The sequence below is a fragment of the Mus pahari genome, chromosome 3, assembly GCF_900095145.1.
Source record: "Mus pahari chromosome 3, PAHARI_EIJ_v1.1, whole genome shotgun sequence".
Taxonomy (NCBI): Eukaryota; Metazoa; Chordata; class Mammalia; order Rodentia; family Muridae; genus Mus; species Mus pahari.
The window spans coordinates 90830598-90858087 of NC_034592.1; the positions used below are offsets into that span (position 1 = coordinate 90830598).

Genomic DNA, 27490 nt, shown 5'->3' on the forward strand with positions numbered 1-27490 from the left:
TGGAGTGTGTGTGTGTGTGTGTGTGTGTGTGTGTGTGTGTGTGAGTGTGTGTGTGTGTGTGTGTGTGTGTAATCCAATAGTATCTGTTCTGTCTTTAAGACCTGAGCATCACAGGAAATGGGAGATTTTGCCCATCTCTGGTGCTCTTCTTGGTAGGTCAGAGATGGCATGTGGTGGTGATCTCCACTTGCAGTTGAAATAGTTAAACACCACATTCAGTTTGTTGGATTTTATAATAGAAAAATTATCAAAGCTCTCGGTTTGGGGTGATGGTTGAAATAATATCCCTGGGGTACCCAAGACCCAACTTACTAGACAGAATTCTTAAAATATTCCCTCTGATGCAGCCAACTAGTGAGTATATATTTGTCACAGCTGTCGTTACTTGAATGTAGAAGTTAAACATTATATTGTCTCCATACAAATATTTGTGTGTGTGCACTTGCACACCCACCCAGAGAAATGAAGGTTTCAGGTCGGACACACATGTAAGTGCTTACTGAACAGTGTGTTTGACCACCTAAAAAAATAAAATAAGCATAGACCAGTGTCTGCCTTTGGCTTGAACACCTCAGCCAGCGATCACTCACATAGTTGACCTTGGTTTTTATTGAGGGCACTGGGAGCCACATTATCAAGCACATCAAGCCAACCCCGATTCACCTTACCATCATTTTTCTTTCTGCACAGATGAAAAGGTCCTCAGCCAGATTGTTTTCTTTTTGTTCTGCACTGGGTGGTAGTGGTGGGGGAAAACATGATTTTTGCATGACTATGGGTCTGCTCTATAAATACGCAAATTCGGGCCTTTGTTTTAAATGTAATCAGCAAGATTGCATTTGCATTGCTTGTAAGTGAATCACATAAGTGAAATTACTTTGCCTGCATCTCATTTGGTATCATAAAATGTTATGGGATACAGGCTGTTTTTCTCCAGCTAAAGTGTCTCGAGCTAGTATTAGGGTGCTGGCTCTCATTTTCCTTTGTGACCATGTTTGTTGTGTTCTTCAGAGCCACGGCTGTATTTTCATTTATGTCGGTTAGGAGAGAAATTCTCTTTGGAGTCCTCTAGAATGAGCTAAGATATTGGTTCAGTAGGGGGTAAATGGGAGTTTTAAGACTGTCTCATGTCGTGTAGCAAGTGATTGCTAATCACTTTCTGTCGCTAGTGACAACTGCTTACTAAGACTAAATGCCAGTCACTGTTGGTTGGGACTATAAAGCAATTTGAAGCTCTTCAGGCAGTTGGCTACAGAAAGTAGTTTACATGATTAAAAAAAATCCAACTTAAGTCAATTGCCATGTTTTTAGTAAACACTTTGAAATACACGTCTTCTTGGTTGTTTAAAAGATATTCTTAAGGCCTGTGACTCAGAAGGCATTGTGAGATTTCCTCACATTTCTCCTTGAAAAAAAATTAACGCAACAATTAATAGTTATTGACCTTAAAAGTCCCAGTAGGAAATGAGCATGTGTTCTTTCCTTTCTCTACTTTCTCTTTCCCTCCCCTTCTCTTTTAAGATACAGCTTATTATATAAACACTCCAGGTTGGCTTCGAACTTATGATCCTCTTGTCTCAGTTCCCCAAGTGCTGATTTCACTGGCTTGTTCTCCCATGTTCTTTGAAGGTTTTGTATTTCATATAGTTTTAAGGTGAGAGTGAATTGAAAGCAAGGTGTGAGATTGCTTAGGTAGTCTGTTTTGGTGTGGTTACCCACAAAGCCTCTTTATTAGTGACATCATTAAGAAAACCAGAGATGCTCCACAGCTGAGCATGCAGCCTGTTCAAAGGGAAGGCGGTTACAGTGAGACCCCAGCAGAATACAGACCCTCTCCTCTGGACAAGGGCCAGCTTTGGGTTTGGGAGAAGTGTTGAAAACATACTTCATGAGGGTCAAACAGCAGAGAGAACTAGAAAAAGTCAGATGTGATGAATGAAAACTACATCTTTAGAGTAAGGTGGTTTTTATTTAGTTGGCTATTTTTTCCTGTCAGAAGAGAAGACTTGATCTGATGTGAAGAGAAAAAGGATCTTTGGCCTTCTGTTATTTTCAACAAGACTTAGAAGGGGATTCAGTTTCACACTCTTAAGTCATTAAAATATATATCCCTGAGAAATACATTTTATATAGAAGAGGAAGACTGAGTATGGCATCTTTTTAATTAGTAAGCTCCTAATTGAGACATGCAAATAGGGAAGTGTTCAAGTTAAATGTGTTCTAGGCAATAAATTCCTGCAAAGCAAAAATACTTGTGTGACCAGTATTGGGTGTAGTTTTAAGGATCGTTTTGTTTGTTCTTGTTGGTAAAATAATATTATAAAAGCATAAGATTTTAAATGTTGTTGCTTCCTACTTTTTAAACTTTTTTATTCACAAAAATCGTAAAGACTTGTGTTCCAGCTGCCCAGTGGGTCATAAAGGAGACAGCTACATGCATTGAGGGTTCAGTGCTTCCCAGGAAGTCCCCCCACAGCTGCATCTCCTGGGGTGTAGGGTTACCTGTCTCACCACTGTGACTTTTGCTTCAACCTGTCTCCCAGGTGTACTGTTTCATGTGTAGTCACTTCCCGAGCTTTGCTCCTTCTGATTCAGAAAAAAAAAAAAAAAAATTCACTGGATAGTGTTTCCAAATTGATGGCCTTCTTTTAGTCTAACTTTACAGATATCTTTATTTTATATTAGATTCATCACTGTTTCCTCATTGAAAAAATTAACCATGCTTTTCCTGATTCAAATGAGCAGCTGCGCTTTGAAACCAAATCCGTCTCCGGACTATAATTGGCCCAGTGAAGGAGACCAGGTTTGCTCACCCGGCAAAGAATTGCGTCTGACTGGGAAACACTCTTATGCTTTTTTCTTCTTCTTTTTCTTTTCTTTTCTTTCTTCTTCTTCCTCTCTTTTTTTTCCCCCTCTCAATATTTGGAGTCTTCCCAAGCTATGAAATAAAAAGAAAGAAGAAAGGAAGGAGGGAGGGAGGGAGAGAGAGAAAGGGAGAGGGATTAAAGAAGGAAAGGACAAAGAAAGGGGCCCACAGCAGTTTTTGAATACCTGGGGAGCAAAGCACCCGCACTTCCCTGTGACTTCAGAGCTGATGGTTTGAGACTGAGGCAGGGTGGAGAATCAGGGAGACGGAAGTGGCGCCCCTCACCCCAGGGATCTAATTGAAGCCTCTAAGAAACCAACAAAGCAGCAAGAACTGCAGTGCAGTCAACAATTGTTTAAGGTCCTGGTCTCTTTCCAGCCATAAACCTGCAAATTTCTAGGATCTCACCAGAAACCCTGCATACAGGAAAAGAGCATGTGCTAACCCCCTTGTGTAGCCCAAGTGCCTGCTGCTCTCATCATATCAGATTATAATTCTATCCAAGGCATCCCAGAGCTACTTCGAGGGTCAAAAGAGGGATAAGAAGGAGGGGAAAGGGTTCTGACATGTAACTCGAGAGCCACCAACAGGGGGTATATGTGACTGATACTTAACAGTTATTTTTTTCACTGGCCCTTGGGGAGCCAGTATGGGACACACTTGAGTATGTCTTAGTTTCCCCCTACTTCTTCTATAAGGAGCCTACATTCAACTCTGCTGTGTCATTACCTGGCTAGTACTGAAATTCTCCTTGTAAATGCCACCAATCCCCATAGGACTTGAATTGAGATCCTTAAATGTCTAGGTATACTCCTCCAGCTGCAAAGAGAGGCAGTGTGCAATTGTGTCTCTGTCACATCACAGCAGACAAGGTGACTTCCATAAGCCTGTTAGCTAGTCAAGCCCTTTACCACAGAGCCAGATTCTTCTCCTTTTAGAAGTAAATGTACCAGAATCAGTAAAATAATTAACAACGTATATCCCACACATGCCCATGCTTGTGTCCGAGTCTGTATCCTTGGGTGTGTTCTGTTGTCCCTGTTATCCCTCCTGCGGTACTCCGGCAGCTGAGAGAGCAGAAACCAACGCTGTGAGAGAGAACTGGGTATGAAGAACAGGTTTGTGGGCACAGAGAGTCTGTCGCCACAGGTCTCAGCCCCAGAAAGCATCTTCCCACATCCATTCAAACCACTCCAGTCCTGGCAAGGTCCACACAGCTCTAGCTCCATGTGCCTAAGAAATAACTCTCACAAGTGAGTTTTCACATGTTGCCGTTTACCTCTGGGCACTCTTTAGACTCACCGGGCTAAATGTCTTGGATTGGATCCATCCAGGAAAGTTTTCATATGCATATTGCCATAGCAATTTTCCAGTCGCTCACAAAGATATTGGACTGACGACCGGGAAAGCTGATCTAAAAGTTGACCCCAATGATCCTTTATAAATGCTAAATGGGGTCTATTAACTAAGAGATAAGGATAATTGCATATTTTGCTGTTAAGAGAGCCAAACAAATGACCTGAAATGCTCACTGGTAGGTTATCCAATGAGGACTAATTTCTTTAAACAAAACCAAACCAAAAAAACCACCCCCACCACCAACAGCAACAAAAGAAACACCCAGGAAAGTAATCACCAAACTATGCTATCTGGCTATGTGTATTGTACCCCGTAATAACTAGAAAACAGCATTTCCAAATGAACATGAATTATAGCACTGTTTATAATATAGCAATGATAATAATTTATCTTGACTTTTGGGCTATCAGCAGCCAGTCATGAATAAATAAAAATACCCATGTAATTCTAAATGGATATTTGATTTTTATATCATTCAAATTGTGTGTTGTCTCCAAGAAAAACGTTGGAATTGATACCTCTAGATGAGAGAGACAAGTTCAAAAAACTTAACCTTAGCCTTGTAAGCAGAATGTTCATTGTAACAATGTAACTATTCCAGTTTTGATAGGCATTTGCTTGTTTGCTATGATGCTTGTTTTATTCTGCCACTGAAATATTTATTGAATTCATGATATGTTGCTAGACAAACAAAATTGCAAGTCTGGAAGTTTTTAACACATGGAAATGAGAATCTCCTAAATTCATGTGGGCAGAGTCCTTCAGTGCACTGCCCATAGGTGATTGGTGTGAGTCTTCATACACAGTTCAGTGTAGCCTAGAGTCTAGAACTAAAGCCTACTATTTTGATTGTGGTTTTTTTTCCCCCCCTCATATTATTATTTTATGCTAGTTAAACACAGCCTCTTCTTTTGCTCATTCGGGAACTCATTTATATATTAAACTTTCTGAACTCCAGGGGATACATACACTCTTAAGTTTTAGTCCAAGGAAATGGCTAAATAGAGGCTGACCAACTGAGAGAAGGTAAACCCCACAGAGATTGTATCGGTGATGGTGGTGGTGATGACGATGATGTTGAAATGTCCACCCCCTTTTGTGCTTAGCCATGTGCTAGTTGTCCTAATGAAATCGTATATTAATTTTCCCAGCTGTATTAGTCAGGGTTCTCTAGAGTCACAGAACTTACAGATAGTCTCTATGTAGTAAAGGAATTTATTGATGACTTACAGTCTGCAGTCCAAATCCCAACAATGGTTCAGTAGTAGCTGTGAATGGAAGTCCAAGGATCTAGCAGTCGCTGAGTCCCACACCGCAAGAAGGCGAAAGAGCGAGAGCCAGACTCCCTTCTTCCAATGTGTTTATATGGTCCCCAGCAGAAGGTGTGGCCCAGATTAAAGGTGTGTGCCACCACACCTTTAATCCCAGATGACCTTGGACTCGGAGATCTCCCTGTCTTCTCAAGATCTCCATACCAAGATCCAGATCAGAAACTTCTATCTCCAGTCTCCAGATTAGGTCCACTGGTGAGCCTTCCAATTCTGGATTGTAGTTCATTTCAAATATAGTCAAGTTGACAACCAGGAATAGCCACTACACCAGCTTAGCTGGTGGCTCCTTTTTGCGGACAAGAAAACAAAGCAAAAGGGGGCTGTCACGAATGACATTGCATAGTTTTTCAGTTTGTTGGAAGTTTGTTGACTCTGTGGGTTATGGGTTTTAGTCTCTTGGGGAGTCCTTTCCATAGATTAACGATGTGGATTTTGACTATTTTCTTTTCCAAAGTGAGGCTCATGGTAAACCATGTGGAACTGGGGTCACGAAGGAATGTAATCCAGACTCGAAAGCAGAATTTTGGAACGACTCCACTGATGGAGGCTCTGGAAAAAGCGTGACCTAGGATGACTTCTTCTCTATGAAGCACAAATATGGAGGGACTCCGTGTAAGAAGGCCTGGAGAAAAGCATATTGAATGTAGAGTCAAGTAGCTTAGGCCTCAATTCCCTTACCTGTAAATGAGGCCAGTACTGGCCAGAGCTAGTGGTCTCCAAGTCTCCTTGCAATTTCCAGCGTTCTAAGCTAGCAGGATAAATTTGCCTAGATTTCTGTACATGAGTTGCTGGACTTCAGGGAGTTGCAGGCTTGGATGGGAATGTAGGACAGAAGGAAGCTTCCATGCACACACCACCTTCCTAGGTCATGGGTTATAGATGGGCCACTTCAACCGTTTAGTCACCTAAATTCCCAGACTGAGTTAAAAAGAAAAAAATCGAAAGGGTAAGCTCTTTCTCAACCTTGAAATATTCTTGGGGACCTGTGAAAGGAATTTCTCAAGGGTCATGCTGATTCAGGCATTAAAGATCTGAAGACCAGCCTGGCCTTCAACAGGTTGGAATAAGGAAGTTGAGACTCTGTAAGAGCACGTAGGATAGTTTTGGTTCTATTCGTAGATACATATTAATCACAAAACTATGAACACTGGCCCAAGCAACTGTCTGGGAGCTTCGAGTATCAGTGTTTCTGTTGAGTCATTTCCAATTCCAACGTCTGGCTCCCATTTTGTTCACTGTAAAAGGTGGACTGGGTCCCCCAAACCTGCTTTCTGGTTCTAGAATTCTGAATTGGTTTGTTTGGCTTCTGTACCTTGCATTGGGTTTGGAATAGTTGGTTTCTCATGGGGTATATAGGTCATGGATGTAATTGGTTTGACAAATAGTTTCTTTCTATGGGGAAAATGAAGAAAAGCCCACCATGTACAAAACAACTCACATCTGAGTCGGAGCAAGTAGCCATGTGGAGTGGGTGATGTCTCTGCTGTCATAGAATTGTCATCCTGGAAATGGCAGGAGAGGCAGGTCAGTGCAAAATGGTCTTGCTGTGCAATCCCGGAGACTCTTTGCCTTGGGAGCGTCTGTGAGCTGCCATCTTGAAAGGAGAAGAGGTCATGTGGATCTGTGGAGCTCCGTGCTAGTAACTGAGGTCAGAGAGGCTAGCATATGGCATCAGTACTAAATGCAGCAAATGCAGGGAACCTTCAAACCCCAGGAATCTGAATGTGTGTGTGTATATATATATATATATATATATATATATATATATATATATATTCTGTATATGTGTGTGTATATATATATATATTCTCTAGAGAACCTGGATGTGTTTTTTCTCTAGAGAAACAAAACCAATAGAATGAATACTTACTGCAAAGAAGTATTAGACTGGCTTACGTGTTATGGAGTGGGTAGACCAACATGTCTGTCTGCACACCAGAAAACATGAAAACCCCAGAGCTTCTCAGTCAATGAGGATGGATCCCTCAACCGTCGCAGAATGGCACTGGGAGGCCTGTAGGGATCCTGGAGGGCCACTGGTCTGCAGTCCATGTTGGAGGTCTGAAGAAGCAGGGGTCTGATGTCAGCAAAGGCTGGCGGAACAGCCGTAGGGTGGATGTGCTCACCAGCAAAAGATGAAAATGGACAGGGACGCACCTCAGCTTGTCCCTTGCTCATCTTCATATCTAGTTGCTGTCAGATGATGGAAGGTGACTTCTTCAGTTAACCCTTCCTGGAAATACCCTCACAGACCATTCGAGAGTGCTGTGTCTTAGTTGATTAGAGATATAATCAAGTCACAGAATTAACCATAATGCTGTACAGTAGGTAACAGGATTCATGGGGACATGCTGGGGCTATAAGGCAGAAGCTTTAAGAGCTGAGAATTTTCTTAAAGGAACAAGGCAAGGAGAACCTGACTGTGGTCTCTGGATTGGAAACTTTACAATCTGGATTTGAGACTGTCATCTTACAGCTTAGTAACCAACACACTGAACCCCCTTTTCTAAACTAAAGTGAAGCAAGCAGGGAGAGAGGTTGGTGTCCTTTATCACCTCACTGTTTGAGGCTTGGAGTATGTCTCTTTTGAATGCCATCTACTGTCCAGTTCAATTCAGGAGCCTGGTCTTGAACTGAGCGGAATGGTCAGCCTGCCACAGTTTTCCATAGAGGATTGGCACAGGGCTGGAAATGAAGGCTCTGCAGTTGGGATGTTCACAGACTGCTGAGAAGGTTCTAAATTGGGTGTTCTAAATTGAGGCCATCTCAGGATAATTTGGGAAGGGTGTGCCTTTCTCCCTCGTTCTTCATTACCTTCATAAAATAAAACAGAAGCCCTAGTCTTAATTGCTGAATTTCTAGGCCCTCGATGCTATCTTTAGGGTCACTTGCTTTCCTAGATTTCTTGCAGTTTGACATGCTGACAGCTTCCTTGTGGTGTAAGGCTTTTCTTATTGTCTCCACTAAGACTGGAGAGCTTTGTTCTTTATAATGTACCTGTCTGATGTCCCCCATGGGGCTTGGCATTCTAGATGTCATATTTAAGACCTGAAGAACTTTTCAAAGTGGCCGTTTAAGCCTCCAGTCATGAGGCTTGAATCAGAATTGTCCCTGCTCTTCTTGTGACAGGGCCCATTCTTTTCTTTAGATCTTTCTTTGAACTTGATGCCTTTAGTTCTGGACTCTCAGTCTGGGGTCCTCAAGAACAATAAAAGTCCTTTGCAATTTCAGGTGCTGTGCCTGGAAATTTAAAACTGCTGTCTGCTCTTTTGCTTAGCCTGTAATTGCTTAAAGCAGGAATCCATGAGCATTTGCTTGTTTTAACTGATGGGACTTACCACCCATTCTGTTCTCCACAACGGTGAGTGGAAAGCTTTGGCCTTGAACGATGGTGGCACCCTGATAACACCAGTACTGAGTGAGCCCTGGTAATGGTGTTTGTTGTCATCAATCTTGTATACTATAAAATAAACAATTTCACTATCCTTTTCTCTACCTAACTCTTGTCCTTCTGCTGTCTTCAAACCCACGAAAGAAAATAAAATGGATGGTCTGTATTACATAAAACATAGATTTTTGTGGTGCACTTGGTGGCCAGTGGTGTTGAGTGGTGACTGAACAGTGACTTCAGAAATAAACTGAGCAGAGGAAGAGGAGAAAAGAAGCCGTTCACATCTGGACTAAGTTCAGTGTGCACACTGAACTTGGGCTGCAAAGGTGGGAGGTGTTTATGATTCTCCCTGTTCCCACTGTGGGTGGCCAGAGCTGCCAAGAGCATGGTTTTATTTATCTTGGAGGAGTTGCTATGATTGTTGACCATAACTACTGGCATTTGGAGCTTACATATCGACGAATGCATGATCTGTTGGCATTTCAAGAATTTGGCTGTAGTATTTCTCACCCCAGGACAGAAGTTACATAGCTGGTTCCCCCAATGGCCTGGCTCAGGACCATGGGCATTCCCCATCATCAGGGCTCTACACAGAGAACTGTGTAGCTTGACAGTTTAAATGCCTTTGGGGGGCGGGGGGAGTTCAACAGAGAAATGGTTAAGAAAAAAATTTGACAAAACCAACACTTGTAATATTCTGCCGCCAGTGCCAGTGTTTACAAGGAGCTTTTGGGGACATTCAACATGCTGATGTTATAATGATTGAAGTGGGACAGGAAAAAACATACACATAGAAAGAAGAAAACCTAGAATACAACATTTTGAGCATATAATGATCCCAATTATGTTTTAAAAAAATCACAGAAGAAAGAGGAAATGGAAGGATACCAAAAATGTTACTAGTAGCTATTTCTGGGATAAAGAATTATGAGTCCTTCTTTCTTTCTTTGAGATATATATATATATATATATATATATATATATATATATATATATATNGGAAAACTCTCCTTTGGGGACAGGGACACTTATTCATCTCTGGTCTTTCTGCTTTCCCAGGTGACTCCTGATAGATAGGATTAACACATGTTCTCTCCTCTCTCTCTCTCTCTCTCTCTCTCTCTCTCTCTCTCTCTCTCTCTCTCTCTGTGTGTGTGTGTGTGTGTGAAATAACACCTATTTGACAGGAGCATAAAGGAACCCTGGAAGACATGACAGTTTTAATAGTACGGCTGAGTAAGGACTGTCAGGGTCACAGGGTGAATAAAGTTGGGTCTGACTGAAGGAACATGATGTCCCCCAGTGCGGGTGTGGGTGCCTTGTCTTCTGTTTATATCAAGACTGTATGTGGAGCAATTCATCAAGGAGAGTGTTCAGGATCCATCACCTTGCTTAAATTAGGGCAATCCGAGGCAGAAATAGCAGAGAAACAATAATAGTATAATTAGTGGTCCTCTGCCTTGTGCCTAGTGGCTTCCCACCACGTCTTGTCAGTATCCTGAGGAAGCCAGCAGTTTTACTTAAATGCAAATTCAAAACTGGAGTAGGCTTAGTTCTTGCCTGTATCTCAGAGGCTGTCAGTTTGTGCTTTTGGAATTTAAATCTCTGCCCGTGTGTCTCCAGAACCTCCTGTGCTCAGGAAGTTTTCTCAGGCGTCTAGTAAAATTCACGCAGGAATTTATATTAAGCCGTTTGCTTTTCTTTCAAATGAAATAAGAGATGGAAACCAATAACATTTGGACCAGTAAAAACACCTGACAGAGAAGTTTTTAGTTTTTAAAGTATTTTCTGTTTGGCATTATCAAAGTTGTTAAAATGAGAATTTCAGAAGTTTATTAGGCACTTACAAGTAATTTATTTGAAATCTGAAGAAAACTTGTATTTCTCCCACCTAGCATTGGGTTGCTTGGTGAATGGGAACGGCCAGAGAGGCAGTGTAACAGTGGCTAATCCCAGGATGCAGACAGACTCCTCTTGTAGGCGAGGGTTTGTGCTTTATGGTAGTTCTGACCTTGGGGAAATTATTTAACTTCATAGCCTGGTATCTCTCATCTGTAAAGTGGGATTAATAATACCTACCCCACAGGATTCTTGCAATGAATAGATGAGGTAATGCTTGTAAGGCATTTGGCACAGAGCCCAACCCCTGGTTCCAGGACTCATTGATGGCAGCTTTTATTTTTATTACTGGGAGTTGAGAAGCTTGGAGCCTGTACTCCATTCTGCTGTGTTGACTTTGGCTTTAAGAAAGGCCCTCGGCCCTCTGGGCCCTAGCCCCAGTGTGGAATAGTAACAATGTTCTAGAAGGTAAAGACAGGACAGAATTGTGACTGAGGAAGTGTTTTCAAAGGGTGTGGGGCTCCTCTGATACTTGTGGTAACCGTGAAGATGAGCAGCAGACAGCAGGGGTGGTGGTGGTGGTGGATCATCAGCTCTTCTTGGGTTGAAGTCCTTATTCTGGCTCTTCTCTGGGAGTGCGCCTGCTCAGAACAAGTCAAGTGAGCTATACCGAGTCCCTTGGGGCAGAAAAGCTTTTACCCAGAAGCACTAGGATGCTGCCACCCATCTGCCTGATTTGTTGCCTTCTCACCAAGGAAGAGCCCAGCTCGACTGAGCCTGCTAGGAGAATGTAATGCATCTTTCCCCAGGCTGTGCCTTCTGGCTAATAGGGAGTCTCCTGACAGGCCGGCTGCTGTGTGCACTTGCTCTCAGGAGTGAGGGAAGGGTGGAAAGAGACGGTTGCTTTCTGCCCTGCAAGCTGTGTAAGCAGGAGGCAGGGTGGTGGGGGAACACCAGACAGACAGACAGACAGACAGACACAATGACTGGCTGGCTGTATGTCTGTGTGTAGGCTTGTCTGTACCCCTCAGACCAAGTGACTACCCATCTTGGCTGCATCCCGAGTTGCTACCAACGTCCAGCAAAGCTTTACCTTGGTAAACTCGCATCGAAATTCCTGCCTCTTTTTGCAATTCCAATAGTGTGGGTATTGACTGGCCGCCATCCGGTAGTAGGCATTTAAGAGTCAGAGCAAACAGAGGGGAATTATATTCTATCCCCACTGCACCAGTGGCCACAGATTCAGCACTCTTGGTGTGCTTTTGGCATGGTAATGAAAGAACAAGAAAGAGGCAGTAAGTTCTTTAGAACTAAAGACTGATGCCTGTTGGGGCAGAGCAATCCTTTCAGAGACTGATCATCAGACCTCTCCAAATTGTACATTCCCATGGGATTCCACTGTCTCCACAGATAGCCCCGACCCCAGCACTAACAGAATTCAGTTTCAGCTGAGGCTGCTGATCAGTGGACCTTGGGTGGGGAGGGGGCATCACCTGCTACAATGACTTCCTTTTCATCTTCTTGGGAACTGTTCTGAGTCTAGGTAGGGGAGCCACCATATTTCATATTACTAGTAGAAAAGATGCAGACTCAAACAATGTGTCCACCCCTCCCCAAAAGATGATTTACAGCAAGCGGTGAGCCACAGAATGTGCAAGGCTAACTTTCTCATGTGGAAGAGAAAAATTATTGCAGTGCCCTTTAGCTAAGTACACTCACTTCAGCCTTTATGGATGGTGGCAATCACGTGCTCACCCCTTCACAAGGGAGAGAGCTTGAAACTATTGCAAGGCAGAACCCAGAGATGTGGCTCTGATGATATCAGATCTGCAGCACGGGCAGTACCCATGGACAGCAGGGTTTGTTTTGTTTTGTTTTGTTTTTAAAGAAGGTACATTCCTGCAAGAAAGGCAGAGCAAACTGAGCCCTCTTTCATCTTCCCCACCAGTGCTTTAGCAGAGAGAGCTGCCATTCCTGAGGCTTAGCAGGGCCACAGAGACAACCATAAGCTGTTTGTCAGAATGCACCCGTGAGGAGCGTGCAGCTTCGCATGCACACAAGAGTGGAAAGAAGTGAGAAGGAGAAGCCCAGGTGGAGCTATGCAGACAAGGTGGATGAAGGTTTTCTAGCAAGTCTTCAGCAAATGCTGACACGGAACCGAGGATTAGCTGCAGTTTGTTTCGCTAGTCCAAGTATCCCAAGAAGTGACTGATGTGGAGTAGAACAGGAAAGATTTGGACTCTAGCAATGAAACCCATGAACTGTAGAGGCCTACAGTAGGCTTGAGCATTGACTTCAACTTCTTCTGAAGTTTTCAGAAGATCAAAGGTTATAATGCACAAGAGCCCCGGACACAAAAAGAGAGGCAACACTGATAATTAGACCTCATTATCACCAAACAGGAAAGCTCTCTCTCTCACTCTAAGCTGTTATTTAGAAGATGTGTGTTTGGCTGGAGAGAGGGCTCACTGGTTAAAAGCACGTGCTGCTCTTCTAGAGAACCTGGGATCAGTTCTTAGCACCCATACGGCAGCTTACAACTAACCTCTATAACTCCATAGCTGGGGAATTTGAACTCACATAGACGTTTCCTACACCAAACACATACACAAGTCAAACTAAAATAGATCTTAAACTAGTATAAATAGAGGTCTGTTGAGTGACGGAATCCAGAGAGAACAAACCTTGCTGTGAAAGTTCTGACTGTGCCACCCCAAAATATGAGAGGTTGTTTTCTGCCAAGTCCCTTGAAAAATAGCAAATGCTTGAGAGGTTTACTCCAAGTTTGCTTATCTGCCTAAAGACAGTTCCTCCAAGAGATTCAGTTATGATTCCTGTCCCTCCTAGAAGTTTCATCAACCAAAGACATTTGAATGCTGTCACAGGAGAGAAGATCCATAGGTGAACTTTGCCATGAGGGTTCTACCTCCCTTCTCTCCCCAAGGGCGTGGCTTCCTTCCTCAAAATCACCCTTACTTAAGCTCTCTGACCCTGCTGCCACTCCCTTAGGAAGGCAGCACACTCACTAACCAGGTCTCCCTGCCTTTTTGAGTGTCTGTTTTTCTGTAGGTACATGCACGCATGCTTGTAACCTATCCTCTAAAGGTCCAGATAGTAAATATTTTAGGCTTTATGGTCCATGTGGTATTTGTTGCAAGTATAAAACTCCACCCTGGTATATTGAAAGCAGCCATAGACAATATTTAAACAAGTGAGTGCGGTTGTTTGCCTGTTAAATGTTACAAAACGAGGCACTGGGCTGGATTTTGCCTGTGGGCTAAGCTTTATCGCCACTAGACCAAGAGAGGCTAATTGGAAAGGGTGGAGAAGACTGATTGCCCAGCATTCTTACTGGTAGGTCTTGTCAGTGTCCTGCAACAGGAAAACCCAGGCAAAGCTTGGCTAGCATGATTGATGGCATTGCCTGTGGTATTGTTAGAAGCAAATTGTGTGGCTTGTCTTTTGCTACTTTGTGGATTCTTCTTTCTTCCATCCTTGTCCACCTTTTTATCCCCAACCCCTTCGGCCCCCCTAACACTAGATAAGAGAGATGGAGATGGATGGAGAAGGAAGGAAAGAGATCCTGAAGGGGTGACATTATCATTGGACCACTTCCTGCTGATTAGGGGTGTCTAGTTTCTTGGGGCAAGTTTGATCTTTGCCATCAGGATATCTAATTTCTTCTTGCCTTTTCTTTGAGCACGACTACTAAACGAACCATAACTAACAACGACCAACAACATCCAACAGCCAACAACCTACCATGCCTCTCAGGGTACTAGCAGTTATATACCCTCTGCAAAGACCCCAGACATCACACAACTGCACAAACTACATGCACGTGGCAAAAAAAAAAAAAAAAAAAAAAAAAAAAAATCACACCCCTGCTAGAACATGAGGCAAATCACGAAGCAACCGCATATTGCCACCCTTGGGATTAAAACAAAAACAGATTCTTATAATATTTCTNCTTTGAGCACGACTACTAAACGAACCATAACTAACAACGACCAACAACATCCAACAGCCAACAACCTACCATGCCTCTCAGGGTACTAGCAGTTACTGGTCTACAAAGTGAGTTCCAGGACAGCCAGGACTACACAGAGAAACCCTGTCTCGAAAAAAAAAAAAAAAAAAAAAAAAAAAAGAATCACACCCCTGCTAGAACATGAGGCAAATCACGAAGCAACCGCATATTGCCACCCTTGGGATTAAAACAAAAACAGATTCTTATAATATTTCTGTGTTTTTAAAAAGAAACCAAAATTCCAAATTTCTCATTACAAAATTGAGCGCTGGGGTTCCAGGCAGACCTATAACGGATTCTCTTCTCAACAGAATAGCTAGCTACTGGTCACAGCCCTCCTTTGTAACTTGGATACAGCAACTCATAGCACTCATGAGAAAGTAAACACTTTCTAGAACTCTAGCTTGGCAGCCTCCCCACCCCACAGTGGGGAGAAGGTAATCTTTCATGGGTTATACGAATGGATGTAAGCGTTGCCACTTATCAGTGAGTTAGCCATTTCAGCAAGGGGTAAAAAGATAGGATTAAAGTCTTTATCTCTCAAAACAGCTTCCAGAGAAATAACTCTTAAATGTAAAAATCATTATGTTGGATTAATTTCGAAAAGTAATTAAGTGTTAGAACCTTGCTAAGGGTCTTCGAACTGCTTACTTATCTTGAAACATACTTACATGATTTCCTATATTTGGGTAAAAATTGTGGGTTTTTTGCCTTATGCATGACTAGTTTTGTGACTCTATTAAGTAATCAGAGTTAGACAAAGAAACCAACAATGACTATTACAACCTACCTGAACTGGCTCTGCTATTTGGTGTTGGGTTGTTGTTGTTGTTTGTTTGTTTTCCCCAAGTGCATTGCACATCAGCGCCTGGCATGTAAATAAATATTGCTGCTATTAATTCATTAACATTGTCGTGGTGATATCGTCACAGTGTTCTGTATTCAGATGATGCTAAAAGGGGTGTGTGAGACAGAGCTGCAGGAGACTGCCTGGCTGGCTGGATATACAGACTCCTCGATGGTGTGTGTGAGCAGGAGCGACGCTGCTGGTGTATGATGTTCTCGCCCTGGTTTCTCCTTTGACCCAGCTTGGCTGTACCACCATGTCTGTGGCTTTTGTAGTCACTTCTGCGCTGACCTTTCCTCTTTCACTCTTCTCTTCCCCTGTGTGGAGCCTTGTCAGCCTTCCTAAAACCAAGAGCTCTTAGAAACTATGAGGTTCCCTCCAGCTTCATAGTCAGGCTCTCTCTCTGGCTCCTCCAGTTGTATTTGGACTTCAAAACTTCTGCTTCTCACTGTCATGGGGACACTCTTGCAGTCACACCTTTTTGTTCACAAGTCCCCAACAGGCTAAGCAGCTCCACACCACTCTTACTCCCTGGATAAACCTTATTTCTTCCTGACTTTTAAAGGTCTATGTTTGTTTTCAACATATTCCAGCGTTGGGCCACTTTGGGCTTCTGTCTTTCTCATGGCAGGAGGGAACTCCTCCCCCATCCCATCCCTACTCCCACCCCCAACTCCTGGGCACCTGACATTTACACACTCGCTGCCATGTGTTCTGAGCCCACCAACATGCCTCCTCCTCTCTCTCTCACACACAGGCAGTGACCTGTGTTCTACTCTATCCCACACAGCACAGAAGCCCTCCGCGGTAATGCTTGCACGTGGTTTCCCAAACCCTACATTCACAAGCCACGGGGGCCATCTATGCTTCTTGCAGCTGCCTCCATGACACCCAGTGTCATCCATGGGCTACAGGAGGTTCTCAATAAGTTCTTGTGAGATAAGCAAATGACCAAGGCACTTGCCAATACTATACTTTTTTTAAACTGAAATTTTGTAAGCTATGACAGAATCCTTAAAGACTCTTTGCCCTCCTAAGCACCCTGCATGCTTCTGCCCTCCCAAGTGCCTTGGGTAGTTCCTGGCACACATAGATAAGTGGTTAAGAAATGATTGTTGACTGACTTATCTGACCAGTTAACTGACTGGAAGAATGACCTTTCAGGAAAGTGTCATGTGTCACTTTTTCACAAGTGTAGGACCGTTGTCTAGAATTTTAAGTGAATCAATATGGGTGTCACATTAGAGGCATTTAGCCCCGAACAATGTATTTCCAGCGGGTTACTTACACCTAATGCTATGCCATCTGAGAGACTTCCGAGGCTGATACAGTAGCCAGGCTGATGGGCTGCTAACACCTCAAATGTCACCACACTTGTAGGACCAGTGAATTCACATCGTGTGCAGTGCTCTCCGATTTAAATTGTTGCCACTTAATATTCACTGAACGTCGGCACTGCACTTTTGTCCTCAGAAAAAAACAGAGGCGGCACGAGCTCGAGCAGTGGGCTTTGTTCGCTGTAATTAGTTGGTGATAGAATAGTGTTGATACAGCGGTTCAGCAGGTCCAGGGAAGCAGTACCCTTGGTGCAGACAGGGTTCTGCTCCGGGCACTCCTTCAGCTCTGTGACAGTTCTGGGGTGTGGTGGCCAAACCAGGAAAAAGAGAACAGCTTCGTTCTGGAAGCACCTTGGTTGGCTTAGAGATCCTCTCCGTTGGGTCCCTGTGGTACCTAGTACCCTGGTTCCTTTGTTCCTCTTTGGAGCAGATCCTCCTGGAGAGTGAAGTTGCCATTTTATTGCTCTCCTCCAGAGCCTCACTGGTTCTGGCTGTGTTTCGGTGGATCTGGGCTGCAGTCAACATTTCAGGGAAGCAGAAATATGGAGCTGAAACAAGAAAGATACTTGAAGAGACCTTCGCACTTGCCCACAGTCGTAGCATGAGGAAGGAAAGTGGAGATTCTACACTAACCCTGCCTATGTAACTAGGTCAGCCTGGGCTACATTCCACCCTGTTTGAGAGACAAGGGACAGAGAAGGGCAGAGGGAGGGAGGAACAAGATGTTAAATTACTTTTCTGGAACCCTGTGGCTGTTGACGCTGGCCTGCTCTCTATACAGAAAAAAGGAGGATGTGACATGCCCAAGTTCTCGAAGGAGAGGTGTAGTAAGAGCGCACGTCCCTGGACTCCATGATCAGGGCTCACTGTAAGGCTTCTCAGTGGAATTAACTCCTCTTCGGAAACCTGCGTTTGAAATCACAAGTTTGTGCTTGTGACTTAAAGTCTTCTAAGGATGCAGGCCACTGTTTCCAGTAGCCTTTTAAAAATCAAACTTTCATTTTGTTTCTTCCCTTGGTGTACTATAATATGCAAGTTAGGAGATTTAATTTGATGACAACTTGCATAAGAACTGAGGGGCTCTTTAAATACTATCAGCTGACAGTTTTTGGGGGGGACTAACATTTTATCATCAAAAGTTTATTACATTTTATCTATGTATCTATTGTGTGCATCACATTTTATTTCTCTCTCTCTCTCTCTCTCTCTCTCTCTCTCTCTCTCTCTCTCTCTCTGTGTGTGTGTGTGTGTGTGTGTGTGTGTGTGTGTGTGTGTGTGTGTAGGTCAGAGGACAGCTTTTAGGAGTTGATTCTCTCCTCTGCCATGTGGGTCCCATGGATTGAGTTCGAGGCATCAGGACTGCCAGCAAGCACCTTTAACTGAGCCATCTCACAGGCTCATATTTTATCATTCCTTCAGGTTCAGAAAATTTTCAAAGCTAAGTACATGAGCAGATAAGGGGATTGCAAGTTCTGAAAGCAGGATGTTAGCTGCAGCTCTGCTTTCCCGGGGGAGCGTGAGTCACTTTACACCAATCAGCGTTTTCCAAAGTGTGAGGTGCATTATTATTGGTGTTGGGCGAGATGTGTTAGAGTGGATAATCCTTCTATTAAAATTTTAACTTATTTTAATGTATAATTGGGAAGTATCACAAACATGAAAGCATAGATAATACTTTTCATGTACAAACTAAAGGGTAAATTTGTGTGAGGATGGCAAGACCTTTAAAAAAATTAACAGTAAAGTGAAGAAGGCAAGTGAAGGTGATGCTTACAAAAGATACAGGCTTAATTGAGCTGAGCTTTTCTCCAGTGTAAAAGCTCTGTAATTCTTAGCCTAGCCTTTCCTTATTTATTATTTTAGTTTATTTTAAATTGTTTTTATGTGTATGGGTGCTTTCCTGTATGCATATCTGGGTACCATGTGCCTGCCTGGTGTCTAAGGAGGCCAGAAGAGGACATCTGGATTCCCTGGGTAACTATGAGCTGCCATGCAGGTCCTGGGAATTGAACCCCAGGTTCTCTAGAAGAGCAGTCAGTACTCCTAACTGCTGAGCCATCTCTCCAGCCCCATCCTTTATGTTTTTTTTTTTTTAATTGTTGTGCTTGCAGGTTTCATATTTGTCTTTATCAAACAGAATGTCTAATTCTAGTGCTATAACAGCACGCATACAATTTTAGCTTTCATGCTATGTGAAATATTTTATGTTAAAAATGAAAACCTTAATGTCACATTGGAAGGCTTTTGTAGATAAAATCAGCGCATTGCATAAGCATGGCATGATGGGTTTAGAGTGGAACAGGCGATGATAAATGCATTGAGATCCTGTTAAAAGTACTTGATAAGGGTCACCCTGCATGCTCACACTGATGGGAGGCTAATTGTATATACAACGCAAGGGCTTCATTGTGCTCATGGTGTAGAGTAAATCCATACCACATGGTAAGCTCTTCCTAAAGACTTAGCAATGAAACTTCCAATTCTGTATAAGTAATTATTTAAACAACAACAACAACAACAACAAAAAACCCACAAGGCTGGATGACTATAGCAGAAGCAGTGATATTTGGGGGAAGGTTGCTTAAAAAAAACCAAAAACAAAAAAACAACAAAACAAAACAAAACAAAATCAAAAAACACCAAGTGCCAGTAGTAAATAATGGAATACTTCATTTATTTGACTGTACAGTATTTGGTTAAGCTTCAGAAATAATATTTGAGATTGGCACAAAATGGGTATAGAGACTGGAGAGATGCACTTTTTAAAAAATGGATATATTCTTTAATTACATTTCAAATGTTTTCTCCAGGTCTTCCCTTTGGAAAGCCCCTATCCCATTCCCCCACCCCCTGCTTCTATGAGGGTGCCCCTCTCCCATCTTCCCACCCTGTCATTTCCTTACATTGGGGCAATGAATACCCTCAGGCCCAAGGGCCTCTGACTTAGCGGTTAAGAGCATTTGTTGCTCTTGCAGAGGTCCCAGGTTCTGTCCTCAGTACCCACAACCACCTGTAACTCCAGTGCCTGGAGATTCGACTCCTTTTTCTGGCTTCCGTGGTCACCAGACAGACATGTAGTGTACAAACATATACAAATACAAACAAGACCTATAAAACAAGATGAAATAAAATGGATGAATTGGAAATGAGTTTAAGATGATCACTTGGTCTTCTCCATGGGCTAGGTAAGTACTGCTTTTTCATGAATGACTCGCTGTTCCGTCAACTCACTCAGACAATGAATTCTGACGTTGTGAACGGAGAGGTTCCAACTACCAATGGCTTCATACCTAGGCTAGGATCCCGGGCTTCTGAGGTCACTAGGTTCCCTGGCACACACCGGAAAACTGGATAAACTGGCCACTCAACCAGAGTAAAGATTACAGAAGATCACAGAAGACTTTCTCAAATATTTGGATAGCTGTTGTGTAGAAAGGGGACTGGATTCTCACTGCCTTATTAGTTCAGAATGCAGAGTGAGGACCAAGAAAGTGATGGCAGGAGATAAGCTTTCAGAGTGTGTGTTCTGTGGTCATTACTGTGCTGTACATTGTGTGTGAGAGATCTCCTTTTCCTTTTCATGTGTTTGTGTGTACTGTGTGCATATGTACATATGTGTGGCAAGAGGCACTATCATATCTCCTTTTTTTTTTTTTTTTTTCTAGATGAAGGAACCGGGCAAAGGGTTAAGCCATGTGATTTTACACCATGCATGGTTTGAATCTGAAATGTGCCAGAGGCCATTTTCTTTGTTAACATTTAGGTTGCTGGTCTGTGTTTGCTGCTGAGAAGTGGTGTGATCTGTAGGAGATGCAGCCTAGTGGAAGGAAGGAAGGAAGGAAGGAAGGAAGGAAGGAAGGAAGGAAGGAAGGAAGGAAGGAGGCAGGCAGGCCGTGGGAGGCATAGCCTGACAGTCACTTGACACACAGGTTCGTACCTGGGAAGTGGGATTCTGAGCTCTGACTGTAGCCTGGCTCTGGGGCAACATTTACTTTACACTCGCTATTCTGTTTCCATTTTCAGAGCATGTGTTTTGTGCAGACCCTGTACTTGACAGTTTATATTTTCCCAGCAGCATAGCAAATTAGGTATTGTTATTCTCATTTTTTATAGACGGGAAGAAACAAAGCTCAAAGGAATTAAGAAACTTAAGCCCAAAGCAAATGACTCGGAATTGCAATTCAGTTGGCTCCCCGGACCATGTTCATCTTCCCTAGAGATGCAGAGTCTGGTGGTAAAATCTTTTGAGGGGAGAAATTAAATATTGTTTTATTCTTTGAACATTCCAAACATTTATACCATCTCATATCTGTGCAACTACTTCCCTCCTGCCTTTTCCCCTTCCCGTCTTGGCTTGCTATCTTCCTTTTCTTTTCCTTTTGTTAATAACCTTCCCCACCCCATTGGTGCTACCTGTATGCACATGGGCATCTGGTCATTCACTGAGGCACAAGCTGCCTACCAGTGGCCACAGCTTCAAAGGAGGGTGCCCTTTCCTTCTTTAGCAGCCATTAATTGCCAGAAGCTCCTCCAGTAGGGTGTGGCCTCTACCACCCAGGCTAGAAATTTAACTCGTTTGATCTTAGACAGGTCTTGTGAGGTTAACCATAGCTGCTGTGAGGTGGTGTGTGTGGACAGCCATATTATGTTCAGAACTCAGCTTTTCATAGCTCTCCTCACCATCTTCAAGTTTAAAATTCTTCAAGCTCCCTCTACCTTGAAATTTCCTGTGGCTTGGATAATGAGGGCCTGACAGAAACAGCCCATCCACAGTCCATCACTGGGTTTTCTGTATTCAGGACATTGACCAGTTATGAGTCTCTGCGTTAGCCACTATCCACTGCAAAAGAAACTTCTACGACCAAAGTTGAGAGCTACCCACAGATCTGTCGGTAGAACTATTGCTGCTTGGCTGCATGGAACCAAGACTATCTAGTTAGCAGAACTTCAGCACTTATAATGGCTGGGAGAAGTAAGTGAAGGAGCTTGCAATCTCCCTTTCTCTGCAAACTTTACGATGGAAATTTATGTCAGTTAGGCCGGGAAAGGGTAGAGGGAATGTAAGCATCGTGTAAAGTACTGAACCTGACACTTGGTCCTGCTTTGGGATTTTATGATACTGTGTTTTGTTCTCATCTCTCCATGTCGTCTTGTTTCCCCCTGGGAGTACTCAGAAGTATGTGCAGATCTCGTTCTGATGTTTAAATCTGGGCCCCAGGGCTTCAGTGGCCACGGTAAAAACTTCGCTTCCTAGGATGCTTCACATGGTGCTCCAGGGAGAAGGTTGGATCACCTGAGCAGTCAGTAGCATGACCCCTGAGTGGCCCTGTTGCTGAGTACAGGGGAAGATGGAGTGTGAGTCTTCCCACAGGTGGACGGGTAGATCTGCCTCCAGCAGAGCTCTCCTTGGATGTCCTTTATAGCAAAAACGTCCGGCTGTCCCGACTTGCCTTCAGAAGGTATTTATCAGGTGCCCAGTTTGGTAGGACTAGTTTCCCACAGGGGTGCCTCAACTTTAATTATCTCCACTGAAACTTATTTCTGACCCAGACATCTTATTGTCAATTTTGGAGTCTGTGGGTAGAAATACCCTCCCAGGTGATAGTTATCAAGATGTCCTAGGGTGTGGCTCTGGGGTGCCCTGTCATGTCTTCTGCAGACATCTCCTGCTTTGTACTTAATATGTAAGAAAGGACCTCACTGTCTCAAGTAGGAGTGTGTGTATTCAGTTCGCATTTTTTTATCCTCCCCACTACCCCCAACTCCTTTCTTCAGCCATTTTTCTATGTATCTCCCACATGTGCCATTTCTCTTTAATAATATCCTGTTGGTAGAGTTCACCAGTGACACATGTCTCTACATGTCTGGCTATTTGACTTGGCCTCTTCAACTCACTCTGGCTCAAAGCAAAGGTAAGCCAGTTTCTCTCTTTTTCTTGCCCCCATTCCCATTCCTATTACGTTGGACTTCAAGCATTAATTCTGAACATGGACATGTTTCCCTGGAGGATGTGGGAGGGCGCAGAAGAAAGCTGAAGTGACTCAAAGACTGAGTGGCATTTCCCATGGTTTTACAAAATTCACTGTCCAACTTGTATTTAAGATATATAAATGTGTGAACATATGTACAGTGTGATGACTGGCTCCTATCATGCTTGTGAAATTATAGACCAAAGAGGTCTATTCTCAATGGGCTGTGCTACTTTCTATCTACCTAATTCAAAATGATGGCCTTGACAACCCTATGATATATTGCAGTGGACTTCCAATTATTTTGATACAGTAGCCTTCATGTATCTTGGTAGAATTACAGAGTAGGACCTCCTCTATGTGCTCTATAGTTGGATAAACACTGGAAAATAAAGATACGTGCACGCACACATGTAAGAGAACACACACACACACCTGTGCACACTCACAACATTTAACATGTTCTTATTTTTAATGATCCAATAATAAAATCTCCTTCAAATGTCTGTCAGTTGGGTCTGAATGCAGCAGTCCCATTAGAATGAGCAGCTAAATTTTCTAAGAGCCATACCTGTCACTTTTAGAGGGTGACAGCCAGCTGTAGAGGGGAACATTCACCCATTCTCTGGGGAAATTGCTTTCAGAAGACAGGAGATGTAGTAAGATGGAAACCACTGAGACTGAGCATAAGAGTTTCCAGGGATTGAAAGAAAGACTGAATAATTTCCTATCTTAAAGAAAAGGCATTGTTGAAGATAATAAAAGGGGTTCATTGGCTACTGATGAGATCAGTGGGTTAGGAAACTTTCTCCATGGTAACAGCATATTCATTCATAGCCTTTACAGGAAAAATCCACAGATGTGTTTTGAACAAGTTAAACTTTATTTGGGGTTTTCTAATAAGATTGACTTTAATAACTGCATCCTAACTCTGTGCTCTCTCTCTTTCTCTTTCTCTTTCTCTTTCTCTTTCTCTTTCTCTTTCTCTTTCTCTTTCTCTTTCTCTTTCTCTTTCTCTGTCTCTGTCTCTGTCTCTGTCTCTGTCTCTCTGTCTCTCTATCTCTCTATCTCTCTATCTCTCTGTCTCTGTCTGTCTCTGTCTCTCTGTCTCTGTCTCTGTCTCTCTCTCTCTCTTCCACCCTCTCTCCATTCTCCTTTCTTCTCCTTTACTTTGCTTCTTGGACAAAGATGAAAAGATTACACTCACATGGAAGAAATTTAAGGACTATCTAGGCTGCATACGAATGTCTTTATTTTGTTCCTGCAATTACCTTGTTAAAGAGATTGTTTCTTTAAAAAGACAGGGAAAGAAAGAAATTAAATAAACCCTGTAGAGACATTCTGCACCAGAAGTTTGCATATGTTTCCCTGTGTTCTCGGATGCTTGCCAACTATCAAGGGTGAGGTTGCAGTAGAAAATACCGTTCCTTATTTAATGTTTTACACTCCAAACTTCACACTGCCTAGTAGCTTCTCTGGTGACCTCTTTGCGTTTATGGCTGCTGCTTCTCCTTTGTCATCCAACAAGAAGTGCACATGCCTTCAGAGACATTAAAGGTAGCTGTTGGTGGAGAGTTGATACAGTGAAACTGCCCTTAACTTGGGACAAACCTTAAATAATTAAAACTGTATGCTCCAGGAGTCAGATTTGCATTTCTTTACCAAGTTTATTTAGCACACTTTGTTACACTCAATTAAACGAAAATGTTCCCTTTTATTTTCTTGGCTTTGGCTTGATCACTTTGCCTTTTGGTTCTTATGGCCCTCATGTAATTTCACAGTGCTTAGGTCTCTGAAACTATACACATATTAATGCACACACAGGTATAAACAGATCCATTCGAAAACATCCTAGTCAGATAAGAGAGAATCTTTGCCCAAGATATCTGATCATCCTCTAAGGTGTAAACTAGACTACAGATAATTTCTGGTGGTAAAGATGATCTTGACAAAGCTCTTCTTATATGTATCCTTAAAAAGAAAATGTTATGTGGCAGTCCTTTGCCTTCACAAAAAAACGTGATCAGGAAACCTCATAGCAAAAATCTGAAGACATAGGTGTTGACTGAGTGTGGAAAGGAAACTGAACATTGGTGCTGCCTCTGCAGCTCAGCTGGCTGAGCATGCGCAGGCTGCTCTCTGTAAATTAGCTCTTTGCTTAAGCTATGCATGTTTAAGAAGGAATTAATGAGATATCCGCTTCCTAATGAGTGACGGGATCCATGGAAACATGATGAGAGAGAAAGGGCATAATTTTGCTTCCTAAGTTGGGGCTCAATATCCCAACACTTCAGTATTAATCACTATCAGTTTCTTAGGCTTTTTCAGATTCTTGCCTTTTCATTTTCCTACCAGGTAAGTGACACATTTTGAATGGTCCTAGTGGAACTATAGATGAAGGACGGTCTCTTCTTCACATCCCCTAGTTGTCCCTTTCTGCCTAGGGGTCTTCTGTTCTTGCGTTAGACTGTTTGGGTGTGTGCATGATGACAGTCGATGTGTCTGTATGATGACTATTACGAGGGTTCTAACATGTTTAACTGTTACGGGATCTGTTATGTCTACTTTAGGGTCGACCCCATCCCATATGACACTCCAAAGCCAGCGGGCCACACGCGGTTTGTCTGCATCTCAGATACACACTCCAGAACAGATGGTATCCAGATGCCTTATGGGGACGTCCTTCTCCACACAGGCGATTTCACCGAGCTGGGACTGCCCTCAGAGGTTAAGAAGTTTAATGACTGGTTAGGTAAGGAATGATTGCGTTCTGGCGGCCCCAATTAACCTTTCCCAGTCTGAGTGTCACTCACTGCGTCCTAATTGAATTAGAGCACTTGGAAGCCGGCTCAGCCATTTCTTGTATGATATGCTGTGGTGTCTAGCTGTAATCCAATTTTGTTAATTAAAGATGAATTTTTAGATATTTAATTTTACTGTGCATCCTTTCAGTGCCTGGCCTCAGCGGCTCTGGGGCAGAGAGCTCGGAAGCTTTGAAACCAATCTCATCTCCCTCCTTCTGCCTTAATGAGGACATTCATTGGCGCACACAAGGCCTAGAATCATATTTTTAATTCATTGGCTCTAGTCTTTCCAAGGTATCATTAGCAAAGGTGTACAAAAGACCGAGAGGTAAGAGAACACTTCTAAGTAGCAGAGAGGGCGTGAAAGTCCCTGTAGGAAGCCCAGCTCCTGCTTAGCTCTGTCTTCCCTAGAAGCAGCCTTCTCCAGGGTCCTGCACAAGGCATAGGACTCTCCAGACATCAGCTGCCCTGACATAAAACCCATCAGATTTTCCTGAACAAGGAAGTGGGGAGGAAGAAGTGGGTGTGGTGGGACAGACATGACTACCCGATCAATGGTCCTGTAATTCAGCAAAACACTGGGTCCTGGGAGGGCAGCTGCCAGATGTTACCATTGCACGGCCAGCCTGGAGTTACACACACTTGTTTGGGCCTGATTGTGAGGGCTGAGGTGCACCTCAGCGGCAGAGTACATGCCTACCACCCATTCATCTGCAAGCTGCTGAGGTCAGTCCCAGCACCATAAAGGAAATAAAAACTATAAATAAAGTAAGAAAGGAAAAGGGGTAAAGCATTTTTGAAGACACTAAAGAATAATATAGTACAAGTAGAACATCATTCTGGAAGAATGAAGTCATGAGCATTATGTGAGCCAATGAAAATCACTCAGGAGATTTAGGCAGAAACTTTAAGTTTTGTTTTATTTTATTTTATTAAATCAAGCTAAAGCAGGTTATGGGAAAGTTTTAAGTTGCTGATTAGAGATGATAGAAGATGCGTGTTTATTGACAATAATGTTCATTAAAATGTTTAAGATACGTTAAAAATAAACAATAAGTTTTACTATGAACAATTTTGCTTTTTCATGTGTTCATGCATGCCTGTCAGCTTGTACGTAATTGTCATCAGAGTACAAACTGCCATCATTCTTAGCTACTTTTATTTGATTATTATCGGTAAGACTAAACACTTTGGTGTAATTTCTATATTTATCCCTGTCAGTGATAACATAACATATTGGCTGTACTTTTATTTGGTAAGACATTTCTTTAAAAACAAGCATTTAAATAGATAGCAGTACATCCTTTGGTAGCAAGAATTGAAATGTATACTTTCTGATGCTTGTGTCTTTTGTTTGCCCTGACTTATTTCTCAGGGTAAAAGTCTACTTAGGAGTTGAAGTCTCAAGCTGGAGCTACATCGATCTCTTGCTTCTGCTGTCTACTGGCAGACATCACGCCTTCCAGTGGTAGCGGGATTCAGTAGTGGTGAATGATGCACTGGTCTTTCGTGATCTTGGCACTGATGCCGGAGCTTTTAAACCTTCTGCCCTTTCAGGAGGTGCTCAGGCTTATTTAAAGCAGACAGATATTTTAGAAGTCATTTAGCAGAGTTGTCTCATTTTTATAGATGACAGAGATGCAAAGAAGTTAAGAAACGTTTTTAATCTCCTTGTGGCATAGTTGGGCGTAATCAAAATTTTTTCACTTTTTTTTTT

At 42.8% G+C, this 27490-nt stretch overlaps 1 protein-coding gene across 2 annotated transcripts in view; it reads left to right on the plus strand.

Moving 5' to 3' along the window:
* Mpped2 (metallophosphoesterase domain containing 2) overlaps positions 1-27490 on the plus strand; it is a 174235-nt gene that overhangs the window by 26442 nt on the left and 120303 nt on the right. For both annotated transcript variants that reach the window (XM_029536897.1, XM_029536898.1), the window contains exon 3: positions 25540-25721. In XM_029536897.1, coding sequence (XP_029392757.1) covers positions 25540-25721 — 182 coding nt within the window. The remainder of the gene's footprint in view (positions 1-25539; positions 25722-27490) is intronic.